This window comes from Antedon mediterranea, chromosome 7 (assembly GCF_964355755.1).
Source record: "Antedon mediterranea chromosome 7, ecAntMedi1.1, whole genome shotgun sequence".
Taxonomy (NCBI): Eukaryota; Metazoa; Echinodermata; class Crinoidea; order Comatulida; family Antedonidae; genus Antedon; species Antedon mediterranea.
The window spans coordinates 8992242-9010385 of record NC_092676.1 but is presented as its reverse complement, the minus strand read 5'-3'; the positions used below and the strand labels follow the sequence as shown (position 1 = coordinate 9010385).

At 33.9% G+C, this 18144-nt stretch overlaps 2 protein-coding genes across 2 annotated transcripts; one reads left to right on the top strand and one right to left on the bottom strand.

The window, feature by feature from the left end:
• Positions 1-4652: 4652 nt before the first annotated feature.
• On the top strand, positions 4653-12880 carry LOC140055389 (phosphoribosylformylglycinamidine synthase-like). The gene is made up of 19 exons (XM_072100727.1): positions 4653-4911; positions 5562-5670; positions 6179-6319; positions 6733-6986; positions 7341-7601; positions 7785-8015; positions 8181-8404; positions 8768-8899; positions 9152-9283; positions 9373-9784; positions 9932-10015; positions 10126-10281; positions 10543-10656; positions 10784-10935; positions 11047-11269; positions 11388-11594; positions 11740-11898; positions 12063-12218; positions 12327-12880. Exons 1-19 carry the CDS (start codon positions 4653-4655, stop codon positions 12647-12649), a joined length of 3729 nt encoding a protein of 1242 aa, XP_071956828.1. The 3' UTR covers positions 12650-12880.
• Positions 12881-15557: 2677 nt separating this feature from the next.
• On the bottom strand, positions 15558-16075 carry LOC140054014 (histone H2A-like). Its single transcript, XM_072098807.1, has one exon. It carries the CDS (start codon positions 15933-15935, stop codon positions 15558-15560), a length of 378 nt encoding a protein of 125 aa, XP_071954908.1. The 5' UTR covers positions 15936-16075.
• Between the last annotated feature and the right edge of the window lie 2069 nt (positions 16076-18144).

The following is an 18144-nucleotide window of genomic DNA, read 5'->3' as shown; positions in this document are numbered from 1 at the left end:
TTCGATATAATATAAATAAATATGATAAAATGGTATATTGCATTATAAGATTATGTTTTGTTTGGGTACTTTTATAAAATTGTATAGTTTTACATTTTGAACATAATATTGCTTTTATTAATTAAATTTTTTTAAATAGTTCTATCTTAAATAAATTCCAAGTGATAATCCGTTTGCTTGTTTTATAAATAATGCAAGATTTGTAAATACTAAATGTAAATAAAGAGATGAGTTCATTAACAAGCGTGTTCTGAGTTCCTATAATTATGTCTTACCATTCGGGGAAACCTGACCGTAATGTTTCATTAGTCGGAATACATTTAACCGATCAGTTTACGGAACTTCCTCAAATCTGATTGAATGCTGTTACAGGTGTACAACATATGTTTTTCACTTTCTATTTCTATACAACACTTTTTGCAACAATCACTTTTATTAAGATTCCGCTTCTTTAAGTTTTTTCACGCTGCTGCTCTAGCCCGCTACGTCATACGAGATAACTCATTCATTAGATGAAATCAAGCAGCAGTATAATACTACACTTTGACATTTTTGTTAAAATGGAAACTCGACTATAATTTATAGGTATTGAATCCAAAAAAACGGCTGGGAAAAGAGTCTAATAACAAATCCCAAAGCATTTCTGGTATTTATGAGTCCCATGATATTACATGGGTACTATAATTCACTGTCAGATAATCATTGAATTATTATCAAAACAGTCCATTGAAGTTTTTTTTTGTAATAGGATAAGTATCTAGGCTTGATGAAGTGACCCCCCAGACTTGACCTTAGCAATAAAAATAAGCAAGCAGCGTTTTTTGTAAGAAATATTCTTGTCTTGTCTAAACTCTTTCCTCCACTCTTCTACAGATTTTGTTTTTTTTTCTTTATCATCTTTCACTTCTTCCACTTTGTCATCAAATTTGTGAGCGGTTAGAATTTTAAGTTTTGTAGTTATTTCCTTTTCTAGTTCATCAAGTGCGTTTTTACTTGCGGAGGACACACGTGATTGGGTTGACATGATGATGACATCATCAGGAAGCATGTCTTGCAAGGAATGAACAAGTAGGTGTAAACACTTCTCGTCTCTGGGAAGTTAAAAGATAGTTAAGAGAGTGAGTGAGTTTAATCTAGCACAACCTGAACGCTTTAATCGAACTTTAATGAATATGTTAGGTATACACTCGAAGGCGAAAAGAAGGAAAGCTGGAGTCGCTATATCAGGCAAACTCCAAGGAAATTCAAATTTGTTTTCCCATAAATTGTCTCCCTATATAGTTCTAGTTGTTATCTAATCAATATTAATTGATTTAAAGGAGGTTTGCGCAGCTTTTTTTGTTGTTTGCGCTGTGAAATCAGTAATTTTCCCAAAAATTGAAGTTTTTCACCCAAAAAAAGGCAAACTTAAAGGAATTTCAATTTTTTTCCCCCATAAATTGTCTCACTATATAGTTCTAGTTGTGTTCTATCAATATTATTTGTTTTGAAGGAGGTTTGCGCAGCTTTTTTTGTTCTTTGAGCTGTTAAATCAGTAATTTTCCCAAAAATTGAAGTTTTTCACCCAAAAAAAGGCAAACTTAAAGGAATTTTAAATTCTTTTTCCCATAAATTGTCTCCCTATATAGTTCTAGTTGTGTTCTAATCAATAATAATTGTTTTGAAGGAGGTTTGCGCAGCTTTTGTTGTTGTTTGCGCAGTTTAGCAATACCCAAAAAGTTTGTATCTAAATCTAATCTATACTGTAAACAAAATGGCATTAGCACCATCTCAAGTAACACGTTTGATGTGCTTGGTGATACCATACAACAACCACCATCTAACCTTGCCACATCGACTCTTGATCAAATAACATCGACACCTGAGTAATCTCTCATCAATGTAATTAGTGAAACAAATACTACTGATGCCATTATTCCAACGATTACAAATGACACCATTGAGGAAGAGGAAGCAAGTTCTCAGAAACCAACAAAGCAAATGAGAACCGAAAGCTCAATCAAGAACTTACCTATTGGCGATTCTATGCTAAAGCATATCAAAGTTAGAGGCTTAAAAAATACCACAGTGTGCACACTAAGAGACGCTACCATCAAAGACGTAGAACAACGGGTTAAAGATACTAATCTAACAAATATCAACAACGTTATTATACATGCCGGAACCAATGATTGTGCGTCCAATAACTACTCTCTTCGAAAAGTAATCTCTGATATGAATGACATTATCAAATATCTAGAACCAAAAACCTGTGGTCAAGTGTTCATTTAAGGTATTTGCCCTCGTTTCGATAGATATATCTTTGACAACAGAGTCTATGAGGTAAACAAAGTTCTGAAATCAACGTTTGAAGGAAAATATATTGACAACTCAAATGCTTTTATCATGGGAAGCAAGTATGACTCAAGAAAATTTACACAACACGGTCTCCACCTAAACCAACTAAGCACTGCTGCTCTTGAAATACTGCCAACACGTAGAGTCACTGATAGTCCTTATGTTCATCAAGGAGCAAAATCCTGACGATGCCACTTCTGTGGGGAAACTGGACATTCTATTGTCTGCTGGGACTGTAACAAACCAGGACACAAATCAAAATACTGTGATATGAAATTCAACAGAAACTGAGTGATGAAGAGAATGCCACAGATAATACAAATGATACGAACTCTTCTACAATCAACTCAAAAAATGAAATTGACTCCGTTAAGGATAATTTACATATATTGGTAATGTATTTAATGGAAAAGTGCTTAATATTTTAGGTTTAAACATTGTTACCTTCCCTGGAAAATTTGATGAAATCAAATACTTAATGGAAAATAACAATATTGACATTGTAGCTTTAAATGAAACACGTCTTGATAATACTATAAGCGATTGACAATGAAATTGAGATTAATGGTTTTAATGTTGTTAGGAAGGATAGAAACCGAGAAGGAGGGGGTGTAGCAGTATATATAAGTCAAAACTGTTCTTTTAATTTAATGAGTCCTAATCTTGAAATAATTGTTATCAAATTAACTAAACCGAAGAGGAAACCTATTTTAAGTATTGCATGGTATCGCCCACCTAATCCATGTACTGATACATTTGATGAATTTGAAAACATTCTTAAAGAAATTGAAAGAAATAATACTGATAATGAAATTATTTTAATTGGGGACATAAACTGTGACCTTCTATCATCAACTCCATCTTACTATACTTTAAAATTAAAAGAACTAACAAATAATTATCACTTACAGTAACACAATTAATTTCTGAAGCTACGCGAATTACAGATCACTCTAGTACTCAAGCTCTACAAAGTCTAAATTGGATGAACTTAGCTGAAATATTATATATAAATGAAGCTATTGTTATGTTTAAGATTATGAACAACCTTGCACCTCCATATTTAATAAAAATAAATTCAATATCAAAAACAATTACTATAATATTAGAACTAAGCCAAATTTAATAGTACCAAAACCAAAAAACGTAGCTTATCATATAGAGGTGCCAAGGTTAGGAATGAGCTAAATGAAGATATTAAAAATGTGAACAGTGTCTCTCTTTTTAAGAAACTGTTAACTGCTAATTTCATGTAGCTTTATTTAAATGTAGTGTATTATTTAATTTTATAGTTAGTAAGTGTACCCTTGTTTCATTTTATTTCATTGTAATTGTTTTTGTTTTTTTTTATCTCTTTTCATAGTAATTAAGGTCTTTTTACATTTATTTTTGTTGGTATTTTCCTTTAAACACGGTCTTACTGAAAAACAACTTTCAGTTGAAGTTAAGTATCCGTGATTAAATAAAGCTTATTATTATTATTATAAGTCATATACTTTATAGTTATACTTTTTTAGTGTAAACATCAATAATAATAAATAATACTGTAATATATAAAATAATATAGATCTAATATTTAATAATTTATTTTTTTAAAGAATATGACTATCATTACTCGGTTTTATAAAAGTCCGGCATTACTCCCAGGGGCTTCAAATGTTTTGTGGAAGAAATTAGCAAAGCAGTTGGAAAATTCTAAATTGCAAGATTTAAAAACGGAAATATGTTTTAATGTGGAAGTAAACGGAGGTAGGTACTTTTCCTTTCTAATTTAAATTTTAATAAATTGTTTTGCCAAACTAATATTATTTTGAAAATGTCAATTAAACTGTGTATTATTTTCATAGATTGCCTCAGTGGTGAAGAACAGAAGAAAATACAATGGATCTTAGGTACCCCTTTTGAAGAATTTAGCCTGCTGACCAAGTCAATCATAGTTGAAGATGATCAAGAACCTGATGGACTTCTGATTGAAATTGGGCCTAGGTCAGAAAATGTTTTTTAATTAACAAATTACCCTTCTTGTCTAGTCGTACAGTGTTAGTGTCGGTTTCAGTTGAGAATAAGTATTAATAAATAATACTGTATGTTTTGTTATTCGGTAGGTAATATCTGAAAAAGTAAAAGTCATAATTTTTGTTGTTCAATAAGGTAATAGGCATAAATTAAGAAAGGTGGGCATAAACATGCATGGCAGAATATGTTGACTGTATATTTAATATCATGGGCATTACATTACACTATCTACTGTATATGATATAATAAGTTTAATTTTTATACACACAGGTTGAACTTCTCTACGGCCTGGTCAACAAATGCCGTCTCAATCTGCCAATCGGCTGGAATCAACCATTCGCTTTCTTATAAACGTAGCCGACGATCATGGCATTGCTGCGTCTATCAGCCCCGAGGAAGAGAAGCTACTGGTAGCCGTACTTCACGATCGTATGACGGAATGTCGCTACCACGAACCAATCAGCAGCTTTGAAATTAAAGCTAAACCAGAAGAAGTCTTAGAAATTGATGTTATAGGTGAAGGGAAAGTTGCTCTGGAAAAGGCAAACAAAGAATTAGGTGATTGTAGTACTCTCAATCATGTTCCCCAAGTATAGATGAACTTTGACCTGTGTTAAACTCCTGTGTTTTTTAATTCTATTTCAGTTTTTTCTATTAACTTAACTTTAAAATTAATATAGGTAACTTTGTGTTGATACTGTATATCATTATATTATGATTAAAGTCCCATTTCCTACGTTTTTAGATCTAATTATAGGTCACAAACTACATTTAATGTAAAAATAAATATGTATGCGATCACTTTTTCGTCTTTAAAACTGTTAAAAATGTGAAAAATAAGTTGATTCTAATCATTTAGAGACTTTCTATAAATCATAACATGCATTGTGCATGTGCATTGTTTCTTTCTTTTTATCATAATTTACCATAAAACAGAAAAGACAAGGCAAAAATTGTAGGGAATAGGTCTTTAACATTACATTTAGCTTAACATCCAACATGATTTCATATTCTTTTAAGTGTGTTCTAGTAACCAGTTAATATTACTGTACAGTAATTATTTAATCGGTCTGTGGATACATTGTTCATTTAAGAATTCATTGTTATTGAATTTATAAACCAAAGCTTATCATGACCAATAAATGGTTGATGAAGATTTCTATTATTAATATTGCATTATAAACATTTTGTATTATTCTTTACTGCAGGACTTGCCTTTGATACGTGGGACATAGACTTTTACACCAACATGTTTATTGAAAAGGTTAAACGGAATCCAACAAGTGTTGAACTCTTTGACTTGGCTCAGTCTAACAGGTACAAAGCACTTTAGTTTTAGTCGCATGAAGTTTTACCATCTGTGAATGATGGTCATGAATATTTATTTACATTCTTTACTGTCTTGTAAAAGTAATATCTTTATTTAATACAAACCTAAATTATTGAAAATACAGTATTGCAATGCTGTGAGTATATCAGTGATTGGATAGAGATATAAATAGAATATGCTAAATAGCTAAATCAAAATGAGGTAAAAATAAAGTAAATGAAGTAAAACAGTCAAAAAGAACAAAGATACCATCTGCCTCAATATATAACTGAAAAAAAAAACAGGTGAAAAACAATTGTGGCATTGTCTATTTGCCTTCTAGCCTAAAATAATGTAAAATAGTATTTGTAACCATGGATAATCCTAAGACATAGACCATTCTTTACTTAAATTCTTTTCATCTATGCAACATTTCTCAGCTTTCATTACTGTATTTAGAAATTCCTGAAAATATTCCTACAAATGGTTTTTTCTTGCTTTCTGTCTTCTTTCTAGTGAGCATAGTCGTCATTGGTTTTTTAAGGGTAAGATGGTAATCGATGGAGAAGAAAAAGATCATTCTTTATTCAAGATGGTGATGTCAACGCAAGCTACCAGCAATGATAACAACGTCATTAAATTCTCGGATAACAGCAGGTATCTTAACATTTTACGTGGCTTTTATATTTATATCCATATTTTCCGAATCGAATCACGATATAGTTCACTGGAATGGTGTCTATGACTCTTGTATAAATCTTGTTGTGCTGGACAGAATTAGGCATTATACCTGAAATTATTAGTTCTAGAGGGTGTCATGAAATAGCCCATAAAATACTACAGGCATAATTTCCATCGTAAATGATATTTATTCACATTTTGTTGAACCACAAAGTATTGCCTAAAGCTCTGTCTACACTATCAACTTTTATGTAAAAAAATGTGATGTGCCCATATATGGATATGATGATGTCATATCACTACCATATTTGGGGACAGTAGGAGCTTTAAATGTTGTCAATGAACCTATACTGTTTTTTCTCACTTTGATGACTTTACTTGATTTTCAGTGCAATCAAAGGCCATAAGGTCAAAGTTCTCAAACCAGCCAATCCCGGGTCAGCAAGTGTGATGGAGGAATCTGAACCACTCAGGCATATCATCTTCACAGCAGAGACCCATAACTTTCCAACTGGGGTTGCACCTTTCCCAGGGGCTACAACTGGTACTGGGGGTAGGATACGTGATGTTCAGGCTGCAGGGAAGGGGGCACATGTAGTGGCTGGCACTGCAGGCTACTGTTTTGGAAATTTGAACATTCCAGGTAAATTATATAAATCTAAAAATTAGATTTTGTAGTCCTTATGAAAATTGATGTCAGACTTTACTCGCTCAAAAATCAAAATAAATACAAATATAACAGAAAATAAAACATAACAAATATACAAATATAAAGGATAAACCTTATCAAAGATTTGCAAAGTAACAACAATTAAAAGATATTCATTTACTGGCACTTATATGTATAAATAGAGTATGGGATGAAAGATATTAAGTAACGCATGCAGTGAACAGGCATAATTGCTTGCTTAATTACATAATTTTGCTTTTTATAAATGTTATATATTCAGTGTAATTAATTATTTATTATCATTGATTGAACATTTTGTTTAAACAGGGTATGACCTTCCATGGGAGGACAAAAATATGGTTTATCCTAGCAACATGGCGCCTGCTCTGTCGGTTGCTGTAGAGGCCAGCAACGGTGCATCTGACTACGGCAACAAGTTTGGTGAACCCGTTCTAACCGGTTTCTCTCGTTCATTTGGCATGATGCTTTCTGAGAGCGACAGAAGAGAGTGGGTCAAGCCCATTATGTTCAGCGGGGGTATTGGGATGCTTGAGAGTATGCATGCGACTAAAGACGAAGCAGAAAAAGGTTTGTTAAACAAACTAAATACAACACCATAAAAAATACTGTACTTCTTATTATTGTTGTCTCCACATAGATATTATATGTCTGTCATATAAAATAAGATTATAGTAACCTGATAAAATATTTTGTTTTTATTTCTCCATTGAAAACTAATTATTGACTGATAAATAATTGTTTACCATGCAGGAATGAAAATTGTAAAACTTGGTGGACCAATCTATCGCATCGGAGTCGGTGGGGGCGCTGCATCTTCCATTCAAGTTCAAGGTGACAATACAGAAAAACTGGACTTTGAAGCCGTGCAGCGCGGTGATGCGGAGATGGAACAGAAACTAAACCGAGTTATAAGGGCGTGCATTGAGATGGTTGATACAAACCCTATATGTAGTATACATGATCAAGGAGCTGGAGGCAATGGTGAGTTTGCATGCAATGTGCTTATTTTTATTATTTTACTAAGTACAGTAGCACCCCTCATTTGGGACATCCCTATTAAGGGGACACTTTGTCAGACAAATGTACTTATTTTTATGTCAAACTATGGCTAACATCTGACCAATTAAATCATTTTTTTGTGTACAGGTAATGTTTTAAAGGAGATATGTGAACCTGCAGGTGCTCTAATAAAAGCTAAGGAATTCCAACTAGGTGATCCAACCATCAACACCTTAGAACTATGGGGTGCAGAATACCAGGAGTCCAATGCCATACTAATACGATCTGAGGATCAAGAAAAACTTCAAGATATTTGTGACAGAGAGAAATGTCCAGCTGTTTTTGTTGGTGACATTACAGGTGATGGGAAGGTAATATTTGGATGATTTTTTTTACCTACTTTATTCTAAATTTTTTTAGTGGAGCTGTTGCTTGGTGGTTTAACATGCTTGCCTTCCAATTCCAAGGTCAAGGGTTCAATCAAGGTCAAGGGTTGTAACTCACGACTCTTTCAACTTCACTCCCTAAGCCTGAAATAAAACTTAGTTTATAAGCACGATAAACTATAAAATATTTTATCCATCCTGTAATTGGCAAGTTTGTGCTTACTGTGGGATAAGTATGAAAAAACACATTTAAATACTACAGTGTTACTAATTTTGAAGAATGCCTTTTCATGCACAGATAGAGTGCATAAGAGTTTTGCAATACAAAAATATTTTGTTTTGTTTCAGATTCGTCTTGAGGTGGAAAAGAAAGTGGAAGCTGGTAAGGGTGATGCAGAACCTCCAAGCATAAAAAGAACAGCACTTACTTATCCAGTTGATCTCCAACTTGAATGGGTTCTTGGAAAGATGCCGCAAAAGGTATGATGGAGACTTGATAGTAGAGTAGTGTCGGTAATAAGTTTGAACCATACCATGAATGCATCAGTGGTGTAATGGTAGGATGTCTGCATATCAAGCAGAAGATTCCAGGTTCAAATCTCAGCTGAGGTCACTTTTTCTCAATCTCACAGATTTCATCATAAATAACCATTGAAAATAATTATGTGTTATAATAATAGTGTCTCTTTCTGTCTGTAAAATTATATAGAATTATATTTTTTTTTCTCTCAGGTTTTCAAGTATGATCGATGTAAACCAAAACTTATGCAGTTAACACTACCTGATGGGTTGACTGTCCGATGTGCACTCGACCGTGTTCTGCGTCTACCTTCAGTAGCCAGTAAAAGATTTTTGACTAATAAGGTAAAGATCTGTTTATCTTTAATATTGCATAATCTATTTGTGTGAAGGAATATGGAAAGTGTATAACCAGGATATATTGTTTCTGTTAGGTTGATCGTGCTGTCACTGGCCTGATAGCCCAGCAGCAATGTGTAGGCCCCCTGCACACACCACTCGCTGATGTTGCTGTTACCGCACTCTCCCACTTTGAAACTGTAGGCTCAGCTACAGCCATTGGAGAGCAGCCTATTAAAGGGTTAGTCGATCCTGGCTGTGGTGCCAGGATGTCTGTAGGAGAAGCCCTTACCAATCTTGTGTTTGCTAGGGTCTCCGATCTTAAAGATGTCAAATGTAGCGGTAACTGGATGTGGCCAGCGAAGCTTCCTGGTGAGGGTGCTGCATTGTATGATGCATGCGAGGCTATGTGCGAGGTGATGGGCAAGTTGGGTGTTGCTGTGGATGGTGGGAAGGACTCTTTGAGTATGGCTGCCAGGATAGGCTCTGAAACGATCAAAGCTCCAGGTTAGACATTTCATGCTTGTTAATAACTAGTATAGAGTCTGATGTACAATCTTGTGAATTATTTTAATAAGTTAAGCTTGAATACACTAATACACTTCTTTACTCCATTTACTTACTAATAATGAAATATCAATTACAATTTTTTAGGTGCATTGGTTGTGTCTGTGTATGTGGCATGCCCAGATATTACTGCAACTGTGACCCCTGACCTTAAATGTCCAGACAGTAAAGGTAAAGTGAATATAACATTGCACATTTTGTTAGGTACAATTAAATTAACTACCTAAACAAACAAAAAATATAATATATTTATAAACAAGACTTTACATATTCTATTTCAGGGACTTTGCTCTGGGTTTCATTTGGTAAAAGGCATAACCGGTTAGGTGGTAGTGCCCTCGCTCAGTGCTATAATCAACTCGGACAATCCTCGCCTGATCTCGATGAACCGGAAACGTTTGTAAGGGCTTTCAACACAACGCAAAATCTTATCAAAGGTAGTCATTTTCATAGACTTATTAATTAGACGTTTACAATAAATTTATTTACTTGTAGTTATAATATAAAGCGCTGTCTACACTATCAAACTAGTTTGACAAAAAAATGTGATGCGCCTAAATAGGGTAGTGAAATGCCCAAAAATGGTAGTGATATGATATCATGTCCATATATGGGCATATCACATCACATAAAGTTTGATAGTGTAGACAGAGCTTTAGAGATATGAATTCAACTTTGTCTTTTGTATCCTTTTGTAGATAGAAAAATATCAGCTGGTCATGATATTAGTGATGGCGGTATTGTAACAACATTATTAGAAATGGCGTTTTCTGGGAATTGTGGTATTGACGTCAAACTTTCCAAACCTGATGGTAAGCATTATGCTATCTCTATAAATGCCTCGAATGGATCTGTAAAGTGTCATTTTAATCTTTCATATAGTTCCAGAACCTCTGGTAAGCAATAATACATTGTAAGACTTTATATATTTATTTTCAGTAACTGCAATTGATATTCTGTTTGCTGAAGAAGTAGGGCTGGTGTTAGAAGTAACAGCTAATGCTAGTGAGGACATTTGTAGACAGTTCAGTGACAATAATGTCCCTTGTTCTCTAATTGGTCACTCTAGTGGATCAGGTCAAGGGTCAATAGTAAGTTTTTTTTTTTTTAAATGGAAGCAATATTTGAACATTTATTTACGATCATTTATCATTTATGATGGTTTTTAGAATGAATCTGAATATTTTACATGTCAATTATAGGTTGTCATCTCGGTAAATGAGAAAGAAGTCTTGAATGAAAAGATGACTGTTCTTAGAGACGTGTGGGAAGAGACTAGTTTTCAACTGGAAAAACTACAAGCAAATCCAGAGTGTGTTGAAGTGGAGCAACGCAATTTAGCAAATAGAACAGCACCACCATTTAAATTAACCTTTGACCCCGTTGCAACAAATTTGAATTCTGTTAAAAAAAGATGCTCTAAAGGTTAGAACCAATTTTGGAATATTGATTATCTTGTTCTGAATTTTAATTTGTTAAAGTAATACGAGTTAAATTTGGCTCATTAGTTACCATATACATAATCATAATTGGCCTTCCATAGATGGAATGAAACCAAAGGTTGCTGTGATCCGTGAGGAAGGCAGTAATGGAGATCGAGAGATGAGTTCAACACTACACATGGCTGGCTTTGAAACATGGGACGTCAATATGCAAGATTTAGCTTGCGGGAAAGTCACCCTCGATCAATTCCGTGGAGTAGTTTTTGTTGGTGGCTTCAGTTTTGCAGACGTTTGTGGTTCTGCAAAAGGTATACTTTTCTGATTGCACTTTTTGTAGCATAGCAAAAATACATGCTGGAGCAGTAACCAAGTATTATACTAGTATTAGACAGATAGTAACCTAAATAAATATTTATTCTAGTTTATTTAAATAATGTTTATTAATCATTTTAGGTTGGGCAGCAACTATTTTGTTCAACCCAGCTGTGCGTGCTCAGTTTGATGCATTTAGAGCAAGGAAAGACACTTTCTCACTGGGTGTATGCAATGGCTGCCAACTAATGGGCCTGCTAGGCTGGGTTGCTCCAGATGTCACCAAGGAGCTTACTACAGGTAAGGTATCATGAGGTATATTTAGTAAGTAGTGTAGTGGTAGTAGGACACCGGTGTAAAGCAGGTAATGCCTCTTTGACAAGTAAAAAGAAAATATGAACTACTTTTTGATATCCATTTGTTGACAGACTGTTTATTATGAATTATTTGTTATTGTCTTTTAGACGCAGCATCAGCTCAGCAAGGAGTCCATCTTGCTCATAATCTTTCCGAGCGTTTTGAGTCTCGTTTTGTTGCTGTAAAGATTAATGAAAGCCCTGCTTTAATGCTGAAAGGAATGGAAGGCTCTGTGCTTGGTGTCTGGACACAGCATGGAGAAGGTTAGATATTGATACCTCTTGATAATGATGGATGCTTAGTACAAACTTATATTTTAATTTAACTAAAAATGTTATTAAATTTACTCAACTCAAATTGTTTCTCTCTAGGGCACATGAAGTTTTCTAACAAAGAAACAAAAGACACAGTTCTGTCTGAAAATCTTGCACCAGTGCGCTTTATCGATGACAAAGGAGAAGTGACAACTGAATACCCGTTGAACCCCAATGGCTCACCCAATGGCGTAGCGGCAATTTGCTCCGCAGATGGCCGTCATCTGGCGATCATGCCTCATCCAGAGCGTACAACTTTGACGTGGCAATGGCCATGGATGCCGCAAGATTGGCGGGAGACATTACAAGCGTCACCGTGGATGAAGATGTTCCAAAATGCTTGTTCATGGTGCTTGGAGACGTCAGAGGCAGATAGATAATAATATTGCTTATACATGGGATATATTTAAAAAAAATAATATCTTGTTGGTGGTGCTTCAGAGGCAGATACTATTGCTTTATGCATGAAAATGGGATATAATTATATACTGTATAAATGTGTTCCTCTTCTCAACAATATTATTTATTGAGGCTTAATTTCAGCAATATATATTTTTTTTCTCTTTTGTGGGGGAAACCCACTTTTATTGCAATGATAAACAACAATATGGTGAAGGTTACAATATATATGTCTGTCTATCTATCTATTTATCAATGAATATTTAGGTGATATTACACAGACAGAGGAAGATTATGTAAAATATTTTGAAATTGTGTTCAAGTCTAGATAAAACAAACATGTATACAGAGAAAATTTATATTACAGAGCTAAAACGATATAAAGATTGATATTCAGTATTAAAAAGAGATTCGATATAATATAAATAAATATGATAAAATGGTATATTGCATTATAAGATTATGTTTTGTTTGGATACTTTTATAAAATTGTATAGTTTTACATTTTGAACATAATATTGCTTTTATTAATTAAATTTTTTTAAATAGTTCTATCTTAAATAAATTCCAAGTGATAATCCGTTTGCTTGTTTTATAAATAATGCAAGATTTGTAAATACTAAATGTAAATAAGAGATGAGTTCATTAACAAGCGTGTTCTGAGTTCCTATAATTATGTCTTACCATTCGGGGAAACCTGGCCGTAATGTTTCATTAGTCGGAATACATTTAACGATCAGTTTTCGGAACTTCCTCAAATCTCAAATCATCTCGGATGACATTCTCGAGGAATACTTTTATTATACCACGGGTTTCTTTCGTAGATAAGACCAGAAATAAGCTTGACACCACCACGACGTGCAAAACGATGGATAGCTGGTTTTGTGATGCCTTAGATGTTATCACGCAAAACCTTACGATGACGTTTTGCGCCTCCTTTTCCAAGTCACTTTCCACCTTTACCTCTCCCAGACATGTTTAATCGATATTAAGAATCACTCAGAATTATTCGAAATGTGTGGAAACTGTCGAAATGCCGAAGTATTTATACGCTTTGTGCGGACGTTGCTCAACTGTAATTATGTCAATTTGCATTTCGTCAGTAACATAAATATTACTAGAAAAATTGGGTCAGTCGTCCACCATCGAAACTATATATACAATGATCGTAACGAACAAAACTGAACAAAAAGGAATGTAAGTGCAAGGGTCAATAAAATCATCGTTGTTTGTCTTTGCAAAATAAAATAATATTAAATAAAAGGACTACTCTTTTATATATATAAATATTTAATCAACAGCACAGTTAATTATGGAAAAAAGAAGAATATGTTATGAGTCATTATTTCAATTTAATTATTAGTTATTATTTTGATATAATAGTGATGTTTCGTTCACGACAAAGAAACACGACGCTTTAATGTCAGTACTACCGGTAAAATAAGTATTAAAAGGTAATACAACTATCTGTACAAAATTTTCTAAAAACTTAATTGTACGTTATTATAATAGAGATAATATATAGTATTCAAAGTTAAAAACAAGATTTGGAAACTAATGAAATAAAATGCAAATAAATCCCTTTTATACACATGGTGGCTCTGAAAAGAGCCGTTCGGTTTGAATTAAATTAGCAGTATTTCACTTCTTGGCGACCTTCTTTGATGTCTTTTTAACTTTCGGCTTTTTAGCTTATTTGTCTTTGGCTTCTTAGGAGACTTGATAGACATTTTCGGCTTAGATTTATTTTTCTCAGACTTCTTGGGTGACTTGAATTTGGTAGCCTTCTTTACAATTGGTTTGTTTGCCTTCTTCGCTGCTAATTGTTTTGCCTTCTTTGCTACACTCTTTTCCTTATCTGCAGCTGCTTTCTTCTCTGATCTTTCCATTTTTGCCTTGGCAGCTTCATCAGCCTTGGCTGTAGTCTGGTTCAGTTTAAATGAACCGCTGGCTCCTGTACCTTTTGCTTGAACAAGTTTGTTACTTTCGACACCACGTTTCAAAGCCAAACGAAGATGAGTTTTCATTTTAGTGGGTTCAACTTTGTAATAGGCTAGGATGTACTTGGCAATAGCCTCGCGAGATGAGCCGCTTTTGTCCTTCAAAGTACCAATTGCTGCCGTTACCATGTCGATGTACGTTGGGAGAGTAACAGGCTTCTTGGCTATAACAAGCTTCTTAGTTTTAGTTTGGTGGTCAGCCATAACTTAGCTTTTAACTTTACCAAACAGTTTAGTTGGTTGATGAGTGATACAACGCAGCGACGAACCTCATTTTTATCTACTCAATCGCGGACGTGTATGGACGAAACATCTCGTCGCCTTTTTTAGTTTCATAAAAGTGTGTTCTTTATTGTCTTTAAATACACATTTAAAGCATTATTTTAAATCATTTAATAAAACATTCGTTTTCTATATTATGTGAGATCTAATTCAGATGATTATGTTTCATTGAACATATAATAAGCACTGGCAATTTTCAATTCTTGATTTTTAAAAAAATATTTATAATGGCTAATTATGTTTTTGATGACAGAATTTATTCCATAATGAACAATTCTAGTATTAAAACGTATAGATGGACATGTATCTGACCTTTAATTTTAAAGGCAGTATTAATTTAATTAATAGTTAAATGAATAAAGTTGTCGTAAACGCATACTGAATATGTGATACCTAATGGCAAAATATTAATTTAGAGAATCAAAACCTACGACCGATTTTCGAAATTTTTGTATTGTATAATATTATTAACTGAGGCCAGCTATTGTACATTTATACAATTATAAACATTTATAAGGAAAAAATCACTAATCAAGTCTCTTTTTGTATTTTGGTGGCTTTGAAAAGAGCCGTTAGGTCTTAAGTAAAATATGTTTGCTTTGATGATTTACTTGACTTTGCTTTGAGTCTTTTTTGGTAGAAGTACAGCCTGGATGTTTGGCAATACACTTCCCTGTGCAATGGTTAAACTTCCGAGAAGACGGTGTAATTCTTCGTCATTCCGGATGACAAGTTGCAGATGACGAGGGATAATTCTGCTTTTCTTGTTATCACGTGCAGCGTTACCGGCCAATTCTAAGATTTCAGCAGTCAAATACTCAAGTACAGCAGCCATGTAGACTGGAGCACCAGCACCAACCCGGGATGCATAGTTGCCCTTTCGTAAAAATCGGTGAACACCACCGACTGGGAATTGAAGTCCAGCACGGCTTGATCGGCTCTTGGCCTTTCCTTTAGCTTTGCCTCCTTTACCACGTCCAGACATTTTTTTATAGCTATAGCTATATTTTTTTACACTATTTCGGAATACTATATTGAAAATGATACCAACTTAATATTTACCACGATTTAAATAGTCTATTCAATACACCCTCTCGGAAACCTATGATTGAATTGGCAACGGGCTTTGGCGCCAACGATAATTGTTAACGCTTTATTCATAACAAGGGCGTGACTAGATAAAAATGATTAGTGTGTTACTCTTTTTCTTTATTTTGATTATATACATAATTCGGGAATTTAAGTTTTAGGTAGTGACAGTAGCTATACGAAGGTGTTTTTAGTTTAGACTTTATATAACTTTGTAAAGTACATCGATATAATTAATAATAACAATTTTTTGGCATTGTACTTTTTTTTTTTATCAGTGGCACACTTCAACTTGTTAAGGTGCGTCCAAAGAAACAAAATATAACAATAAAAAAGAAAAATACAAAAATGGGAAAGTACAAAAAAATATATATCTAAACAAACCGTCCGGGTTAAGACAAACATTCATATAGCGAATTGCACAAATATAATAGAAAATTAAAGCTTAAAAGACCTTAAAGAAATGTCTAATTGTTTTATTTGTAATATTGTTTATGAATAATTGTCAAAATTCGATGTTAATGATGCCCGGCAAACTCATCATCTGGGTTTCCGTGTGTTGTATTAAAAACACTATTTTTCTCTCCCTCTCTCTCTCTCTCTCTGATAGATTATTCATTAATATTCATTATACTCGTTTAATCATAACGGTTGTATGGAGATGTATAGAATACAATTTTGTTGATGGACTTCTGAAATTGTTGTCTATATCAGAAAATACAGATGTGTATTAAAGATTATACTGGTAGAATATTACGGCTTTGGCTTTACCGGCTTTTTTAGCAGCTTTTTTTGAGGTTTTTGGTGGCATGCTTCACAATTTAATGCACGATGAAAAAATTGAAGTGACTGGTTGTTAAACAAGCTTATTTCTTATACACGGAGATATGCAAATGAGGGCTTCCTGAGGGTACAATTGTAGACCAATTGGCTGTTGACCATGCGCAGGGATTTAACTTGTTTCGGCCACGCCTAGCTTTAGCATAAAAAACTGTGAAAGTTAACAATGTAAGATTACAAAAACTTTAAAATGAAACTGTAAATGTATTAACCGGCCAATCAGAATCTCCCAAATTCGTTAATGATGATGTCATCATCACCAGTTGAAAACTATATAAAGAACAGAGGTTTCAATACAGCTTCACACAATCTTAGCTTCATCGAGAAGAATAACACAGAAGAAAATAACACAGAAGAACCGCAGAGAAAATTACATACTTGTAGCAAGATGTTTCCAGCAGTCATTTTCTCGAAGCCAACAAATCACCAGCTTGACCCTAGGCTAGCCAAGATCCCTCCTTCGTAAGTTTTTTTCTTCTTTTGTTTACATAATTATTACTATTATACTATTATTATATTACTAACAATTTTTTTTCTTCAAATCTTATTCTAAATTGTTGTTGTTTTTTTTTCCTACAAAGAACCGACCTGATACAGAAGGTCAGCACAACTATGCTGTTGCCTCCGCTGCCACCTTCAACAAAAAAGCAACCGTACGATTTCTTAATAGTCGGCGGTAAATTTCTTGGTGTAGCAGAGAAATTACAAGCATTTTTAGAAGAATGCCGCTGGACGGTGAAAATACTTACGGAAAGCAAAATGAAATGCGGTGTAGTTTCGGAAATCATGTTCGAACTAAATAAATGTGCAAGAATTTTGATACTGTGGCCGTTATTCAAAGAAGAAGAGACTGTAAACACGATAGCGTATATAATGCAACAATTTGGTGATTACGAACAATCGAGAATGCCGATGTCAGAAGGCTACAAGATGCAATTTCTAACCGTAGGTTACGTGAATATTGAATGTTTCAGGGCCAAAAAAAACAGCGTAAAATAAGATGAATTGTCGATATCATCATGGTCTGCTCTGATTGCAAAAAAACGACATATTTTCTCTGAGATTTCTTTTTTTTTTTAAGTTAGTTTTTAAGTCAAGTTGCATTGCATAGTTTTTCTGTAAAAATGTATGAAGATCAAAATAAAAGAAAAAGAAAACGACAAATTGATTCAGGTTTTTTAATTTTTTCTTTTAAACTGTTGATCGCATGAAGCAGCGACTGCGCTTTGACGATTGTACGACTGCGGGAAGCAACCGCGACTAAC

Coding starts and splice junctions, on each gene's coding strand:
- LOC140055389 (XM_072100727.1), top strand. CDS start 4,653: ATGCCGTCTCAATCTGCCAATCGGCTGGAATCAACCATTCGCTTTCTT. Junction 5,671..6,178: donor GACTTGGCTCAGTCTAACAG/GTACAAAGCACT, acceptor TCTTCTTTCTAG/TGAGCATAGTCGTCATTGGT. Junction 6,320..6,732: donor AAATTCTCGGATAACAGCAG/GTATCTTAACAT, acceptor CTTGATTTTCAG/TGCAATCAAAGGCCATAAGG.
- LOC140054014 (XM_072098807.1), bottom strand. CDS start 15,935: ATGTCTGGACGTGGTAAAGGAGGCAAAGCTAAAGGAAAGGCCAAGAGC.